General features: G+C 50.5%; 1 protein-coding gene across 6 annotated transcripts in view; it reads left to right on the forward strand.

Moving 5' to 3' along the window:
• Positions 1–275: 275 nt before the first annotated feature.
• The window catches only part of RNF24 (ring finger protein 24), a 28770-nt gene continuing 11270 nt past the window's right edge, over positions 276–17775 (forward strand). Inside the window, exons 1-3 of one of the 6 annotated variants that reach the window (XM_065633142.1) lie at positions 311–357; positions 7131–7212; positions 16394–16543. In XM_065633142.1, coding sequence (XP_065489214.1) covers positions 16401–16543 — 143 coding nt within the window. In that variant the 5' untranslated portion in view covers positions 311–357; positions 7131–7212; positions 16394–16400. Of the gene's footprint in view, positions 358–3988; positions 4064–4237; positions 5016–7130; positions 7213–14824; positions 14850–16393; positions 16544–17775 lie in introns of those variants that run through there. The other 5 variants (XM_065633137.1, XM_065633141.1, XM_065633138.1 and 2 more) reach the window with 5 other exon arrangements.

Raw genomic sequence — 17775 nt, forward strand, 5'->3', positions numbered from 1 at the left:
TATATTGATCCCCATGAGTGAGGTCGCCCCTCAGTCTCCTCCAAGCTCCAGAGCCCCAGCTCCCCAGCCTCTCCTCACGCGGCACACACCCCCCCACACGTCCCGCCGCCCCCTCCCCGCGCCGCCGCGTCCCCGTGTCACCCCCTGTCCCGAGACCCCCCTCGGCCCCTCCCACCGCGCCGTGACGTCACCCCGCCCCGGCCGAAGCCCCGCGCATGCGCAGCACGGCCGGCGAAGCCGCGGGGCGGTGCCCGGCGCCGGGCGGTGGGCGGGGCGGTGGGCGGGGCCGCCTCCATCCGGGTCCCTCCCCGCCGCCGGGCAGTGCGGGCGGCGCGAGCCTCGGCGGGACAGTGGCGGGTGAGTGCGGGGCGGCCGCGGGGCGGCGGGAGCCCCCTGGGGGGCCGGAGGACCGGACGCCCCCTCCTCATGCACCGTTCTGTGGGGCTGGGACCCCCTGTGGGGCTGGGACCCCCTCCCTCCGCCTTGTTCTGAGGGGAAGGGCCCTTCCCTCAGCACCCCTGTGGAGCAGGGCCCCCTCTCTGTGCCTCGTTCTGTGCGGCAGGGACGCCCCCACCTCAGCAGCCCCCGGCGGGGGGACAGGCCGCCCTCTCTCTCAGCTCCACGTTCCCCTGTGGAGCAGGGACCGCCCTGGGGAGATGGGGCTGCCAAGGCCCATCCCTGCTGCCCCCCACCCAGAGCCCTGTGGGGCCGGCCCTCCCCAGGGCTGCGCCTTTCTGGGGTGGCTGGTGACCCTGTGGGGGGACCCATAAGGTCCCCACTTGGGGGACAGTGGAGGCCTGGGACCCCATGGCCCAGCGGTGACAGAGGAAGGGACAGGGGACGTGTCCCCACCCCATGAGGTGTCACAGGGAGCTCCTGGGTCACCCCGTACCCGGTGGCCGCTGGTTTGGGATCAGGTACGTCCCATCGCTTTCCTGGGGCCGAGACAGGACGCTGTGGGTTTCTTTGGCTTAAAAAAAACCACGCAGAAATGGGAAAAGCTGTTTTTTGGAGTTCTACAGCGCTGCTGTTCCTGCCGTGCAGGCACGTATGGAGCCCTCCCAGCATCTGCCGCTTCGCCTCCCATCAGCAAGGGATTCGTGTGGGTCCCACTGGACTGAGAACCGACGGGTAAAAATGCACCTCGTGAGGATTTGGGGGTTTTTTTGTTTAGTTTAGCCTGTCTTTGTTGTAGCCTGGACACGCGGAGGAGAGCAGCTCCATAGGTTCCACCGCCCCGTGCACCTACAAGCGGTGCCGGATCCTTCAGATGTGCCAGCGTGTGTGTCTGGGGGTTATTTCCCCCCCTCCCTCGCGCACCTTTGGCAGAAGGTTTGGATGACATCTTGCTCTGGCACGCTCCTCTCCTTTGATCTCGAGTTTCCTGCCATGTCTAACGTGTTCGGCAACACGCGAACCCGGCTCCGTGGCTTCTGGGGAGGGTGATGCAGGTGCCTCCTCGCCCCGGTTTTCCCCGACCGGCTCCTGTCAACAGCTCCTGCTTTTCCTTTGTCTCGGCTGCTGCCAGGACTGGCTCTGAAAGCCTGAGGATGCTCTGAACGGAGCAAAGACGAGCACAAAAACCTCCCCCGTCCCTTTGTTCCCAGCCATTCGCAGGCTCAGCTGATTTTATGCAGCGTTTTGTCTGCCCGGGCAGATGAACCGACTACTCACTTTTTTTTTTTTTTTTAATTTTTCTGGGTTATTTTAGGTGATTTAGTTTGCAGAGAACATATCCCAGGTGCAGGCTGTGCCAGAGGGATGCGGCAGCTTCCTAGAAATGGGGTGAATTAGCCAGAAACGTAACTGGAACATCTCGTGGTTGTCCTCTCGTGTCCTCATCAAGTCTCTTACGGTGAGCAGGGCCATGAGCCCTCAGCACCACACGCTAAAATCTGGGTTCCCTAGCTCTTCTCCTTGCTTGTAGGAGAAGTTGGGCACTGTTTTGCATAACCCGTGACTGACAGCGGTTTTGGGGCCAGCGAGGATGGAGGAAAAGGAACAAAACCCAGGTCTGGGGTGCCCTGATGGCTGAAACAAGTGGTTTTTTTCTGCTTGACTCGCAAGAAAGCAAAATACAAGTTGTAATATTATTATCATTTTTTAGATTCCTATTGTTGTTTCAGGTTTGATAGCGAGAATTCATATTAATGCTTCTCTTTTATGCCAGGTGTAAACAGAGCCACCTTGAATGTGTCAAACAGCCCCTGATAAATCAGGTTATTTGCTCTATTACTTTATTCAGACAGGTTAGATCCTCCAGCTGATGGATCTAGAGTGCTGTGCCATCTGGAGCGAAAATTAAATACCAATTTGGCCCTCGGCCCGGAAAAATAACGAGCCTCCAGTAACTGGTGGTGGAAGAATACAGCCCCTGACAGTAGAAATGCTTGGGGGCAATATGGAAGGAACCCAAAATGCATTAATTGAGGTATTTTAAAAAGAAAAAAAGAAAAGAGGGAAATTAAATCCTTCCAGCCCTGTGTGCTGTAAGCAGCCAGTAGGGATGGGGCGATCCAGTTACAAGTTGCGGGGCTGATGACCACAGGTGAAGGTCCTGGTCCTGAGCAGGTGGTGGAGCTGCTGGAGGTGAGGGTGGTGGTGACCTCCTGGGTCTCCTGGTCTTGCTGTTGAAGGGAATCCCCTCCACAAGCTCCCAAAGCTCCATCTGACCACCTGTTCAGCTCGAGTTCTCTTATTTTGTCCCTGCTCAGCCTGGTAAAAGTTTATGCCAAGGTTTACCCGCTAGCCAGGACCTTCCTTCTCATCTCCAGCTTGGTTTGGACACTCCAGGTCTGCTCATTGGGTCACTGGTGGTGGTGTTTAGTCTCAGAGCTGAGGGGACAAGCCGTGGAGGTGGGTGAGCTGTGGCGACACCTCTTGTTTGTGCAGCCTGGGCTCTGGTCTGCTTGTCTCCAAGCTCAACTGGAGATACCTGTTGTGATGGACCAGCTGTGAAGGACACCTTGGTCAACGTGTTCTGGATGTTGTGGGATCTATTTGACCTTCTAATAAGCAAGAGCGTATGTGCAAATGGGAGGTGAGATGATGATTACTGGTTGTTACCACCTTCTTGGACGGAGGGTGGTCCTGGCCGTGCCCTGGGGGAGAGGTGGGTGATGGAGAGGAGGAGGTTGAGGGTTACGTGGTGAGGAAGCAGCAGAGCTGCTCGAGGGGTGTCTCCAGACTGCGAGACTGAACCAAACCTGGAGGTTTTACCCAACAAGGACTAATTTCCAGCTGATCTCCCAGGGGCCTAAATGACATGTGGGACGATACGAGGACACCCAGCTTTTGTTGGGAGAGCTTGCGTGTTCATGGACCTTATCTCCACATATTCCCTCTTGAGTCATCCCTCCCAACGACCCAGCCATCACCTCCACCTTGGTGGCAGAAGATGTGTTGCGAGCGATCAGCTCAGAGCCATAAACCACCACCTGGATGTTGAAAACAGGGAGAGAGGCACGGGCTGGACACGCTCATCTCCTCCTGCTCCCACCGCCGCGACCTGAAACGCTTCTGCGATGGGATGGCAGGACTTGGCACAGCTGAGACAAGGTCCTGTCCTGCCAGGTCAAAATCCTGCTCTCTCACTCTAGTGCACAGTAAACCCGGGCAACCCCATCCCGAGTAGGAGGTGCAGATGCTTCTGTTGGCCTTCAACCACCTTGGAACCATTGTTATCAAAGCCTGGAGGGTGATTTGGGAGTTTAAGGCTTCTCCTGGTCTTCAGGCACCTGAGTCCCGGCTGTGGCTGGTGTCGCTGAGCTGGTTTTGTTTTTTCCTGCGATCAGTCATCATAAAGCCGCGTGTTGTTGACGTGAGATAACATCCACCTTGGATAAACCTCCCTCCTCCCGTCCCTTCCTGGCGACGTTGCCCTGACTCACCGACAGCGCTTTAAAATGACATCACTGATGATGTGATACGGGGTTTATCTGCAGGAGAGCTCGGCTGTCGCCTGACCCCGGTGATGCCTCTCACTTGGTTGAGAAATGCAGATGACCCCATGGAAAATGTGGATATAACCCCCGCTGCGGTTTCACGATAGTGCTGGGCAGAGGTAAGCTGCATCGTTTCGGGATGCTTTTCCCCCGCAATGTGTCGTTTTGCTGCCCGTAGGGCACTTTTACTTTTCATCAAATTAAAAAAAAAAGAAACCTAAACAGTTCCAACCATGTGTCGAGGGCTCTTGCGTCCTGTTAATGAGCTGATTACAGTGCCAGAGGGATGTAGAAAGAGCAGCCGTCCAAGGCATCTCGAAAGGTTGCCAGAAATAGCATCGGCGGTGAGGACGGAGCAGCTGTGAAGTCCCCAAGGTTGGGATGAGTGGTGGCAGGAGAGGAGAAGACACTCTCAAGGAGGACGGACAACCTCGCTGCTCTGAGAGAAGCAAGAAAACCTCAACGCTGACACGGGGACGAGCAGCAGGAGCCGAGTGCTGGAGCCCGACGGACCAAATTAGCTGCGAGCAGCTGCCTCGGCGGAGCCGAAAGCTGTGAGGTCTCGGGTTGCTCCGACGCGGGAGCTAAAACTGGATCGGTCTTCGGAAAAAACGGGCGAGATGCCGAGGAGGAGGAGCGAGGGCAGGGAAGTCCTTCAGCCGCTCGCCTTTTCTGCTCCAGCTCCAGGGCTGTGGATGTGAGAAGCATGCAGGAGTAACTCCTGGTTTATTTATTTTTTTTTATCCCCGTGGAGGATTAATCTTGCTGCTGCTACAGCTTTTAACTCGCAAAGTGCCTTAGAGGAAACCACGCCGGGAGTGTGTTTGCAAGAGAGAAACTGAAAGTGCTGAGCTCCTTATTGCGGCCATTGGCCTGTTTGGGGCTGTTCTCGCTGTCCCTGCCTGGAAATAACGGGATTTCCTGGCTTCTTGACTTGGAGAAGTATTTAGGGGAAAATACAAGAGCTTTGGTGCCGTGCGGTTTCTCATCCTGGGAGTCCACGAGCGTGGAGGGCAGGGGGTTTTGGCCCTTCGCACAGTCTGATTGAAGGCAGGAGGAGTAGCCCAGCAGGTAAGAAGATGGGTGAAGCCAAATTACCTGTCAAAATTGGGTGGGAGGGAGCGCAGTCTCCCAGTTAACGGCTTCCAACTAAAATAAATCCATCCGAGTGTCGTGCCTCCCCCCAACCAGGCTCTTCGTGCTTCCAGCCTGCGTGAAATTAAATTGCCGGCGTACCGTAAGGATCGAATTAAACTTCTGTCCACGCAGAGCTTTGTCACAAGCCGGCAAATATTTCGCAGTGCTTTAGAGACTCTCATTTTTCTATTGTTCTGTATAAAAAACCCGTCGCCAGGCTGGGCTTCCCCTGGGGTGATTTCCTGGCTCGCTGGTTATTAACACAGCTGCGGGGTTGGTTTTTTTCGTTTGGTTTTGAGCTGAGAAGCGCTGGATTAAGACCCAGCATCTCGCTCTCTTGGCAGCTGAAATAAAAGACGAGGCTTGTGGAGACTCTGTGACGGCGGTGGCTGCCCAAAGTGGGATGGGATCACGCAGCTCTGGGTGGTTTTGTGGCTGAATAAATAGCGATAATCTCGCCCGAGAGCTGCTGGAGCCTGTCCGCTGGCGGTCACATCGCTCGGCTGTCTGTCAACTGAACCATCCACCCCGGTCTCACTTTGCGTTTGCACCAAAAAAGTCACAATTGTGCTGAGCATCGTTTGGAGGCGGCGCTTTGGGAGTAAAAGCAGGAAAAATGGATCGTTTCCTCAGCTGTGGCTTTGCTTGGGAGATGCCGAGTTGTCGTGTGCTCCAGATTTGGGGCTTCCCTCTTGTATTTTTCCCCCCTCGCATCTCCTGCAGCATCTTCCACTGATGCAGCAGGATGAGCACGTCAGGGTGGTGATGGCGAAGGGCTGGGATGTGTTTTCCTGGCACTGAGAGAGTGGTTTTCTGTGCCTAAGGGTGAAAAAAATATATGGTACCCTGTTAAAATGGGCTGGAGAAGAGGGATTCTGCTGCCGTCCCATCAAGCATCTTCGAAAGGGTGATTTTAAGACAAGCTCTGATGAGATTGGGTCCTGGTTTAAACTGAGATTGAAACTTGGGTATCTTTTGGTTTCTTTGTAGGATGGAATTTAAAAGAGGAAAGAAATAAGCACTAAAAAGAGTTCACTTTCTTTGTTAGAAAACTTCTGTTTTCTAACAAAAGTGACTTTTTCTCACCAAAGAATCTCCTGAATCCTTTTTGCCTGAAGCCTCTTTTAGGTTTTGATTTATTTCAGCTATTAACACATCCCTTAAGAGCCAGAACATCAAACTTAGGAGCAAACTGTGGTTGGTATGAAAAACCAGGTTGCACGCTGCCTGCATCTTCTAAAGCAAATAATGTATTCTTTAATTTTATAAATGATTAATCACGAGCATGGCAGCAGGTGTGGGGCTGTTTACATGAGGATACCCTGTTGTATTTTTCCACCTTAATGTGAGTCTTTGCTGCAAAGTTGCACGGACAACGGTTGCTGCGGTGCTGAACAAAACTCGGGTTTTGTGTAAATTATCCAATTTGCCGCTTGGAAGTTTGCCCTCTTTTTTGTTACTATTAAAATAATGTTTTCCTTGGTCAGTGCAGAACAAGTTGGGGATTTGGGGGTGGGGTTTTTTTCATCGTTCCTGTAGAAGCGGGACCCCAAAAATGGGTTGCAATGCTCGTCTGGGATGGGATCCTGCAGCCAGGATCTCCTCAGACAACCCTGGCATAGAAATTCCCCCTTTTCACCCCAAAAACAGCCCCGGTGAGGATTTTTCAGGATTTCTCACTGTGTGGCAGCCGCCTCCGTGGGCTGCTCTCCGCTTTTGTTTACGTCTGGTTGAAAACTTCTTAAATTTACTGACACTGGAGTAATTCTAATCCTTTTCAATGAGATCAACGGATTAGTGTCTCAGATGCTTATAAAATTGCGAGGATTAGCTGAGACTTTTTTTCCCCCCCTCGCTGCTTTTCTGTCTGTGCCGTGTAACATCATTGCTGCATTTTAAATGGGGATCTCTGTGCTGTTACCAAGAGCTGAACCAATTCATAGGAGCCTTTGCGAATCAAAGCGTCAGAAAACAATATCTTCATCCTCTCCCCAACAAGCTCCGGCTTTTTGTGCAATATTAGGGTTGTTTTCTTTTTCTTTTTTCCAGTGTCCCTGGCAGCAAACCGCAGTAGCCGTTCAGCAGATACGTTGGGTTTGCGTGGCCTGGCTGCCTTGCGGCACCCGTGCGGGTAAGTAGGGAGCTGACCCGAAAGCTTTCGTCCCTGGACACTTGCAAAATCACACGTTGAGATGAGCAGATCCTGAAAATGATGTTATTTCACGAGGTTGCCCCTTACTGCAAATATTTTGGGCTTTTGTGGCCCATCCCCAGAGGGGAACAGTGCTTTTGGGTCGACGGGATGCGATGGGAGCGGGATGAGAATCCACGCGCTCCGCATTCCTGCGCCCTCTTAATTATAACCTGTGCTTTCATTAGGACGTGATCTGCCTCCTATCACAACGTTGCCCTGTGGGGTCTTTTTAAAATACCTTTTCTCCCGGGTCGATGGCTGCGCGGCCGCTTGACCTGCGCAAGCGATGCAATCCCGAACTGTCAAGTGGTAGCAGCTCCAAGCCAGGAATTTCTGGCCCCGACCCAATATACTTTCAGAGGCAAGATCTTAAATACGTACAAAGACAAGCTCATAATTTCCACTATACTAATGAGGCCACGGCGTTTTCATTGAAATGTGCCAATAGTCGCTGCGGTGGTATTTTCACAGCTTTGTACCGTGAATCCAAATGTGATTTGACATGGCAGCCCCCGCAGAGCGGAGGAAAACCAGCTTCTCCCGCTGAATTTCAATGATGCTTCTTGACGGCGCCACCTAAAAATCCTCACAGTACGGGACCTTTCCTTACGTTTCGTCTCAACGCGGGTTTTCCCCTCAAATGTTGCCGTTTCGGTTAAGGTGGCGAAGGGTAGGAATGAGTTGAAAAAGGGATAATGTTATTTCAGGGCAAGGAAAGTCTTGGGTTTAAAAAACCGGTTTTAAAAGATGTGCAAAGGCGGCGATTTAATAACCGGACTTGCTGGAAGTATCTTTAACTCGTAGTAAAAACCCAATGCGAGGGCTCCCAGGCATCATGTGCTCTCTTGACCTCTCAAAAGCCGCTCCAGGCATCCTGCCCGCTCGTTACTACGCCGACTCCTTAGTGCCACTCATCTATTTTCCCTTCTCGTAGGCGGTTCAGCGCCTGGGAATCCGTAAAGATCCGACAACAAACCGTTACGTCCTTGAAAGTCGCGTTGGTGTTTTTGAGCTTTGCTGCCCGAGGAGGCCCCAGTAGCCTTGGAGTGGTCAGAAAATATTTAGCGGGTTTTGGTTGGTTGGCTAAAAGAAAAATGCAGACTTTAAGTAACCCTCTCAAAAGTTGTGTGTTTTGGTTTTTTTTTTTTTTAAATGAGTCCCGCATCAGCAGCACAGCTGTAACTTGGAGTTTTACTTATATAGGGCTCAATTTATGAGAAACCCTTGTAAGAGGTAACGTCCTTGGGCAAAGGAGGGGTGCGGGTAGGTAATGCTGAAAGTTCATGCGTGATTATCTGTCATCTCCTGGTTACAGACCCCCAGGGTCCGAGTAACCCTGAATTTCAAGGTCCCTTGATTTTCTCCATCCCAATAAAGTCAGGCGATGATTTCAGGGAGAACGGGAGAAGAACGGTGTGCCGTGGCATCGTCTTCAGCGCTGAGACTGTGCCACAGAGGAAGAAAACATGTATATTTGGTTTATTCATATTTATCTCCATCAGCCACCTCACTTGGCCATGCAGTCTGGGAGTGGAAAAGTTCAATTTGTCGTTTCCAGCTGAATTTTGAAGGTTTTGCCATCCTTACATCCCCCTTTGCTTGTGCCGATCCCATGGGAGCGAAGACGTTTGTGTCCTGTATTTGGATGGCTCCAGGAAGGGGTTTTTTTGCTGGAATCTAAAGCGTTGCAAAAATCTTCCTGGTCTCTGTTAGCAGAGCAGAAAAAATGATATATATAAAAAAAATACTCCTCCAAAATCTAGTAATTTTGTTAAAACCAGAGGGAGGGCAGGCTGACTGCACAGCTCATTTTTTTTTGTAAGTATTAGGAAAAATAGCAAATGGCAGTGACGTGGCGTTAGTGTAAATTCCCAGCAGGCTGAGGTTTGGGTTTGTTTGGGTTTTTCTGCAGCCTTTTTTTAATGCTGTCAGCATCTCAAAATCCAAACCTTGCAGAATCCGTGTGGGCTTGGAGGGGCAGCTCCTCTGTACGATTTGTTTTAGTGACTTTTTTCCGGTATCCAATAGCAGCTTTTTTGCTCTTCTGAGTACAACTACCTCTTCTCATTAATTTTGACCGCAAATATAAATGGTGCAATTAAAAGACTCTGCGGAGAACATTCCTCAGGACTGAAATCCAAGATCCGGGAGCAGACGGCAGCGGCCTAAAGAGGAATTCTTCCCTCTCTGGCCTCACTCTGCTTTTCCACCGCGAGACTTTCCAGCCATCTGGAACCCCTTTCAGATTATGTGTCGTGTATCCCCCCCCGCCAAAAAAAAAAAAAAAATCCATAACCTAGCAACCTTATTTAGTGTAAACGAGAGCTTAATGCCTTCCTGCATCCCAAATTGTGCTCGGCTCCTCTTACTGCTTTTGTAGGATGGCTGCTGGCAGCTGCGGTTCCCATCGCCAGCACAGGGTGCCCACCTCTAGGAGGATTTTCTAGGGATTATTGATCCCTGATTTTTTTTTTTTTCCCCCATTAAAGGAGCTTAGGAAACAGAAGGAAAAGGGTTCCAGGAGGTCATTTAGTCCATCTGCTTCTCAATATAAAAGAGTGGAGAAGGCCGGTCGCTCTTCTGCTTTGCAGAGAGAGATTTGCTTTTGTTCAGCCTGAAGATGACTTGATCAAAGTGAGATAATTTTGTTTTTCCATACGTGATATTTCGGGAGCTCCCGTTGCTTCCCCCGGCTCTCGGTGTCATCACCCAGGAATTTGCAAATTCCCCAGAGTGTTTAACACCAACATCTCCGGTCTGGCGCTTCGGCAGCGTAGGCTGAGCTTTTCTCATGGAGTTTCTGATCCACTTTCCCCAAGGAACTTCTTAATTGGGGAAAACTCTGCAAACGAGGAGAAACTACCGCAAACGAAGGGTGGAAGGTTATTTCCACCTAATTAAGCAATAGGGTCGAGGGCGAAGCTGCTCACCCTGACTTCAGCCCTGGCTTTCGGTGCTGTGCTTGGTCTAAAATACTCGCTTTTTTAATAACGTGTGTGTTATTAAACTTTTCAGCACCTGAGCTTTTTAGCACCTTCCCCACCACGATTTTGGGAGGAGGAGAGAGCTGAACGGGTCATGATGTTGGAGCTGGGATGGTGCCACATGCCAGGAAAAGGGGAAAATAGAAAAAATATCCCTAAACCCCAAGGGAAAAAAAATTCCATGAGCGTTATCTCATTGCCGAGAAGCAAAGAGAACTGGACTGGGGCAGCGTGTGTGCGCCTGTCAAAGCGAGAAGCTGCCAACTTCACTTCAGACCCTCCTGATAAGTGATTTCCATTTCTCATTTCTGCGACCTGATGGGCTCTGCTCCAAACTGCGCTTCCCCCCTCCTACACACCGGATTTAAAAGCGCTATTGAGTTTTGGTTTGGTTTTGGTGGTTGGTTTTTTTTTTTCCTGTTTATTTTTGCCTTTTTTTCCTGGAACTTGCAACTGAGCAAACCTCTGGTTTGCGTTCCCTGTGACGCTGGGTGAAAGCCCTTGACTTGAAACTCGGCGATGGGAGCTGCAGCTGACCTGTTTTCTGCGCGTTTCTCTGCCGACGGTCACAAAAAACAATTTCGCATTTAAAGGAACTCTTCGGTATTAAGGTCGTGGGATCGTTTATCTGTTAAACTGTCCAAAATCAAAAGTGCTTGCTGAAAATTGCCATGGTGCCACTTGCGCTACTGGGCGTTTATTTCATTATAAAGTCTTTTCTATATTTTTCCAGCGAACGATTGCTTCGTCACATTGTCACATCGCTCTGTCCACGTTCCCCGGCCCAAAGATAGTGGAGAGGGTTAAAATTTTGTGCTCAGTGTCAGCCGGCCAGGGAATGAAGCCAAGAAGTTTCCTGATTCCAGGTCAAAAAAAGCATCAGATTCACTCCTGGGGAGAAGGGATCAAAGGTTCAAAGTGCTGCTTGGTTGGAGGTCCGTTTGATTTCACGACTGTCTGGGCACACAATAAAAATCCGCTGCCGTTCCCCAAAGCTGCACGTAGCTGAAATGGGTAAAATAAACAGTTTTTTGTTCTGTTTGACACCCAAAAGTTGCCTTTTTTCCCCAGCTACAGTGCAGCATCGCTTTGCTGGATCTCGGTACGGCTCTGCCCCGTAGCGTAACTCATCGTCAGGGACATTTTGGGATGTTGGCCATGAAAACACCCCGGGCTCTCCGTTCCCAGCACGCTTTGCCGCGCGGTCGTTAATCCCGCTAATCAATAACGCTGCCGAGCCGCACGCTCGCCTCTTTTTCATTTTAGAGTCAATCAATCATTTGATTGGAAAAAGACCTTTAAGATCATTGAGTCCAACCAAATTCTGCGGTGAAGGAGGAGGGTCCGGTTGGATGCTTGGAGCCAGCACTGGATGCGGCTCCGCAACAGCATCGAGATTTATTTATTTTTTCTTTTCCCTCAATCTCCATCCTGTTGTCCCCTTGGCAAAGGACGTCGCTCCCCCAGCTCCATCCTGGGGGTGACAGCGGTGCCGAGTTTGGCTCCGCAGCTGCTCAGGATTTTCCCACCGCGGATCCTCCAGAGGTGGAGCCAGAGGAAATTCCTTCCAGCTGCTTGAGGTCAGGGCTTTGCTTTCCTTCTGGGGTTCACAAAGGGGTGTTTTTTTTTTTTGCCTGCAAGTTGAACGCAAGCATCTCTCGCTGCTATTTTTTAAACACTCGAAAAAATCTTTTATTTTAAATTATTTGTAATTTTTTTATTTTATGTTATCCCATCGTGTTGTGGATTTATTGCATGGAAGAACACCCCGTTTCACAGTACAACCTGGGGGATTTCAGAAAAGTCTGGACGGCTGCTGACAGTTTAACTTTCAACTGAGTTAACAACCGTTTTGGTTCAACCTGTATCAAACCCTTGGCGGACTTGCATAACGCCTTTGAAACTCGAAACGCCACTCGCGCCAGCTTGAAACCTTTCCCGTCGATAAAATATCCTGACTTGGAGTTTTGCCGCAGTTTAGAGTTTTCTTTTCCCTGGTTTCCACCGGGTGACGGGAACCTGTGCGCGTCTGGATTTGTTGAGTTTTTAACGCGGGGTCTCAGACCCGCAGCTCCATCCGCCTCCTCCAGTTGATGGTTCAGGAGGTTCAGACCAGCCTGGGTTTGATTTGAATCCCCGTGGAGGAAGTTATTTGTCTCAAAAACATAAGATAAATGCCTCTGAAAATGGGGTTTTATTTAAGAATAGCAGAGGTAGAATCCACCCCTCTGCCCAACACGTGGGCTGAATTTGGGGATGATGCACGGTGTTCACGTGGCCCCTTTATCTGCTGGTCTTATAAATAATTAATTAAAAAAAATAAAAGAAGCTCCCTTTAATAAGTAAAACCCAGAGACACAGTTCAAATTCACGTGGCAAAGGAGCGGGGAAGGAAAAATTTGTAGCTTTCAGCTTGTGAATGATGCTTGTGCTGTCACCAACAGTGTCCCGGGTGTCACCCCCCGGCCTTGGGGACCGCGACCCTCCTGCCTCAGTTTCTCTGCCTGTAAGGAGATAATTGTCTCTTTTTTTAATCCCTTTGAGATGTCCTGATGAAAGCCCTGGGTAAGAGGTTGGCCCCACTTATTAAGCGCATTAAGCGTTCACTGTGATTATAATAGGGATTAATTGCGCTTGGTGGCTTCTTTAGGTTTGTCTTTAACAACTCGACTTGTAATCAAAGTGCTGTGAAGCCGGCGAGTTAATGCCGACCTGACTTCTCAATATGCCATTCACTGTAACTTGGCTTTTAATTAAAGCTTGGTTTTGTAGTCGTCGAAGAAACGGGGATGGGCTTGGCCTGATTCGTTGGAGGGTTTCGGGAAGGAGGAGGCGCAGAGCTGGGCTCATTCTGCTTCTCGGCATTACCATCCCCGGTTCTCTCTGTGTCCCCACGTTTGGCCTCGTGGCGAGGACGCTGCCGATCCTTTTTTATTTTTGCAAGCTGTCGTATCATTAAATAAATACCCTCCAGTTCCCTCCGTGCTGCAGTCTTTCTTCAGCAAGCTTATTTCTTCTGGCCCAGCCGACTCGCTTTCCTCCAGACAGGTTGTGCCCCCCATCCTGGGGACGGTGGGTGTCCTAGGAACAGCATCTTCCTCCACCGGAACATCTCGGCCAGGCAGAGAGCAACAGGGAGGCTTTTGTTCCACACCAGAAACTTTTCATCCTTCTTTATGGCTCCTTTTTTATTTCTTTTGGCTGCGCTCTCCCGAATCTGAAGCAGATTAAAATACAGTTCCTCCCCACACACTCCCCTGAAAAAAAAAAGAAAACCCAACCCCAAAGCTTGGCTGCTGAAAATCATCAGATTTCAGTGAAGTCTTTTAAAGTTAACGGTTTCCTGGATCCTGTGCAGACTCACTTATTTTTTCCCTGTAACCTCCGTGGTTTTTGCCGTAATGTTTCTCAGCTGTTGCCACAGGCAGGAGGGAGGACCAGGGCGGCTCCGGCATGGAGAAGGTTATTTCACACAGGGGTTGGATGGATCTGGTGTGGGACTCTCGGACCGCAGGGTTGGCCCGGGGAGGCCGAGCCCTCGCGGTATGGCCAGCAGGTAGGTCACGGCTGCATCGGTGACGCCTTTTTTGGGGTAAAATCTTCGGGAAACGGTACTGTTGGGAGAAGAGAGTAGGATGTTGTAGGTGGGGTAGAGCTCTGTTCATACTGATGGTTGGTTTGGTGGTGGTTTGTAGCTGCGGCTGTGGTCATGGGGATGAGTGGAAGAGCTGCGCGGTTCTGGCTGGATGTGACCGTAAGGAGTTTTTCTGGCTTGATGGGGTTGACCACTCTGAATCCACCCTGAGCTCTTCCCTATTTGTCATCTCTGCTTTCGTGCTGTGTCCTCTGCGGCATCTCCAGGTGGGAGAGCTGAACCAAAGCCCCCAGAGCATCACAAGTTCAAGGAGCTGTAAAGGAAAGAAAAATAACCGTCTGGTGCTGGTTGGTTTTGTTGCCTCTTCTCCGAGAGTGATCTCTCCTTCTTTGCAAAAAAACAACCCGAAGCCATCCCAGATGGGAAATGTTTGATTTTTCTCTTGGGTGGTTGAGGAGTGGGACCCGGCCAACCTTGGCCAAGGCCAGTGACTCAACACAAACCCGAGGGTCAGTGGGGACAGTTGGAGCTTCGTCCTTCAGCCAAAACATCCTCTGTCACGTGAGCGTGAGCGAGGGGAGAGCCCCTGAACTGTCTAAAATCCCTTTGACCCAGCAGAGATATAAACCAAACCCAACCCTACGCCGCCGAGCCGGGAACAAAGGTTTAGGGGATGGTTTGGGCTTTTTTTTTTTTGGAATTTATTTGCAAAGCAAAACAGCTCGACTGAGCGGAGGGAGCATTGGTGGAGGGGTGTGAGCTGCTGTGTTATAAAATCCCATCCTCGCAGCAGCGGGGGGAGCATCGGCTCCCGGAGCTCTTGTAGCATTTCCACGTTGGCCGGGAGAGTTTCTGAACATGCGTGTTGGTCTCTGGAGGCTTTAATCAAATCCAGGCTTTCCCAGAAATTGCCTCGAAACTTCCAGCGAGTCGAGGGAACCGAAAGCGGCTGGAGCGAGATGCTGCTGGTGCCGGTGAGGCAGCCGGGGTGAGAGGTGAGTCCGCACAACAGCTGGGGAGCAATGTATATACGAGCAATGTATTATTAATAATAATATATATGATGGGAGGGTGGAGGAAAGCCCAGCAGGTTCAGCAAAAAGGGGGAAAAGAGGTAAAGGAGCGAGGATGCGGCTTGGAGAAGGAGCAGGACGTTCAGAGACACTTTTGGATTGTAGCAGCATCACTCCCCGGCATGTTTGGGTTCAAATCCCGCCGTACAAAAATTGGAGCCATGCAATTAATGCGCCGTTGAAAACTCCCTGCTCCGGGGGAGGGTTTTGTTATTCCTCGGTAATTTTATTTGGGAAACAAAGAGTTCAGGCTTCAGGTACTTTCCCTGCTTGTTGTGAAATTTAATTGCACGTCCAGCCCTCTCCCGTGGGCAGAAAGGAAAATAAGGCATATTTTTTAACTTCCTTTTCTAAGCTGGAGGTAGGTGAACTTTGTGCCTGGCCAGAGACGGTTGTGATCGTTCAAGGGTGAATTTCTCGGAGAATGATTGCAATAGAAAGGAATAATAATAAGAAATAATAAATATGTGCTTTCCAGCTAAGGGTTTTGAGTATTAATACGGCATTATGGCAGCGAGGGGGGTTTTATGGTGATACAGAGACACGGGGCTGGTTTTCCACCTGACTTTTGAAAAACATTCCGTGAGGATTGCTGTAAAATATTAGTGTCCCGTGCGATAAAACTAAATTCATACGCTGAAGTCGTTATCCCAGGCAGCTGCTCAGGGTTTAATTGGGTCTCTCTGAGGGGAGGGAGGGTTTGGTCGCGCGTCCAAGACGTGGTCCATCAACAGCCAAAATCATTGCGTCTTCCTCTTGGCCGCTGCTCGCGGGTGCTCTGGGGTTTTGCTGGGGGGAAGCAGCGTGGGGTGATACCAAGGAACGAACCTGAACCCTGCAAAAATGCCCTTAAACCGCCTGGCGCGGATCTCACGTGATAAAAACAAACCAAGTCTCTTTTATGACCCCTATAATTTCTCATCGGCACGGCCGTGTGACATGGGAACGTCCTCGTCCTTCCCGTCCCGCCCGCGTGTTGAACCTGCGCCGGTTCATGTGCATGGTGGTTTTGGAGGGGCGATTTCTACAGAATGAGGAATCAGTCTCGGAAACCGCAAGAGGGGACGGAAAACCTGCCTCACTGTAAGACTTTCTGGCTGCTCGCAGTATTTTGGGCTAATTAATGAGGGGTTTGGGGGGCTTCGGGTACAGCCAGATGCAAATCCCCGCCGTCCATCTGATGCAGCGTTTAACTTAAAAAGATGATGTGTGTAAGGAAGAAGGGAAAAGAGCTGGAGGAGAAGCTCGCAGCAGGAGAAGAAAAATCCCAGCCGATCCAGCCCTGCTTTGTTTTCAGGGTTACTGAGCTGGGGGCTCAGTTTCGGGCAAGGATGCGAGACAGCAGTGGTGCCAGCTGCGTTCTCCTTCCCCCGTCTGCCGTCGGAGGGGCCCGTGGTCTCCTCCGAACACGCCGCGGTGCTGCCGAAGGAGCCTGACGTCCCTGTGTTTCCTCCCTGTCTCTGCAGCCTACCCATGAGCTCGGACTTCCAGCATTACAGTTTCAGGATGCCGAACATCGGGTTCCAGAACCTGCCTCTCAACATATACATCGTGGTTTTCGGCACAGCCATCTTTGTCTTCATCCTCAGTTTGCTCTTCTGCTGCTACTTGATCAGGTAAGGAATTTTTCCCTGGCTGCTTTCAGACCAAGGCCATTATCGATCCCTCCATCCCAAACCACAGGCAGCATTACCTCGTCTTTCCACGATGCGTCTCATGCCAACCTGACGTGACCCTTGAAGTGGTTTAATTTTCCCTCTTTGCCAAAGAATTTGTTCAGCCCAACATTTATCCCTAATAGAACCAACAAACCCAGCGCGTACACCGTGTCCTTCTCTGGAGACATTCAAACCCACCTGGACACAACCCTGTGTGATCTGCTCTGGTGACCCTGCGTTAGCGGGTGGGTTGGACGGGATGATCTCCAGAGATCCCTTCCAACCCCAACCAGTCTGGGATTTTGCGAATACCCAACACATCATGGAGCTACCAGTCCTGCGAGGCAATTCCATTAAAAACAGGAGATATATTTTTATGTATGCTCAAACAGGCGTGAAAACATGGTTAGTTTCCCTAAAGGACTGCAAAGGGATGTTTTATGGTTACTGCTTTCTGCTTAATGTTTCAACGTTTCCCCCTTTAATGAGTAACTCGTGTACTATGTGCTTAAGAAATGTTTAATACCTGCTCTGTTCGTTATTGGACACAAATTGCTCATTCAGCAGCTCAGTTTAGAGATTAATGACACGGAGTTGATTTGTTAATCTGAACGATGGGGAGTGGGATGGGGGGGGTTAAAGGTTGTTCCAATTTGGGGCTTCTTTTAATTATTTTATGGGCCACTAATTAAGAGAAACTCTTCCCGCTGGAGGGAAAGCAAGAGGCAGATGGGGAAAAATTGCCTGACAGTCGAGGTGGCGATGGGGGCAAGTTGTGCTGATAACCCAGGATGCTGGTTGTAGAACAGGGAAACAAGATTTCAGTGCTGCCTTCTAAATATTTGATAATTTCCACCTGTTTTCAACTCCATATGAAGCAAAGCCTTGTTAAACTTGCAGGTGAGCCCAAACCCAGGCTTACCCAGGGGTGGTTTGAGCTGCCTGGGCACCAGATCTTCATTTTTGTGACAATTATGCACAAGAAGAAGTTGTTTGAAGGTACAAACACATCTTTCCACCCCGGCAGATCACGGGGTCATCCCCGACCAGGCAGTTTGTATCTCAATGTTAACAAGGTCTGTGCTGGGATATTGTGTCTGTATCAGGCGTTCGCATTTTAACTGGGACACCAGTGGGAGGGGAAGCAAAAAAAAAGTAGACAACTGGTGTCCAGAAAGCTCAAGGACATG

This window comes from Caloenas nicobarica, chromosome 4, assembly GCF_036013445.1.
Source record: "Caloenas nicobarica isolate bCalNic1 chromosome 4, bCalNic1.hap1, whole genome shotgun sequence".
NCBI lineage: Eukaryota > Metazoa > Chordata > Aves > Columbiformes > Columbidae > Caloenas > Caloenas nicobarica.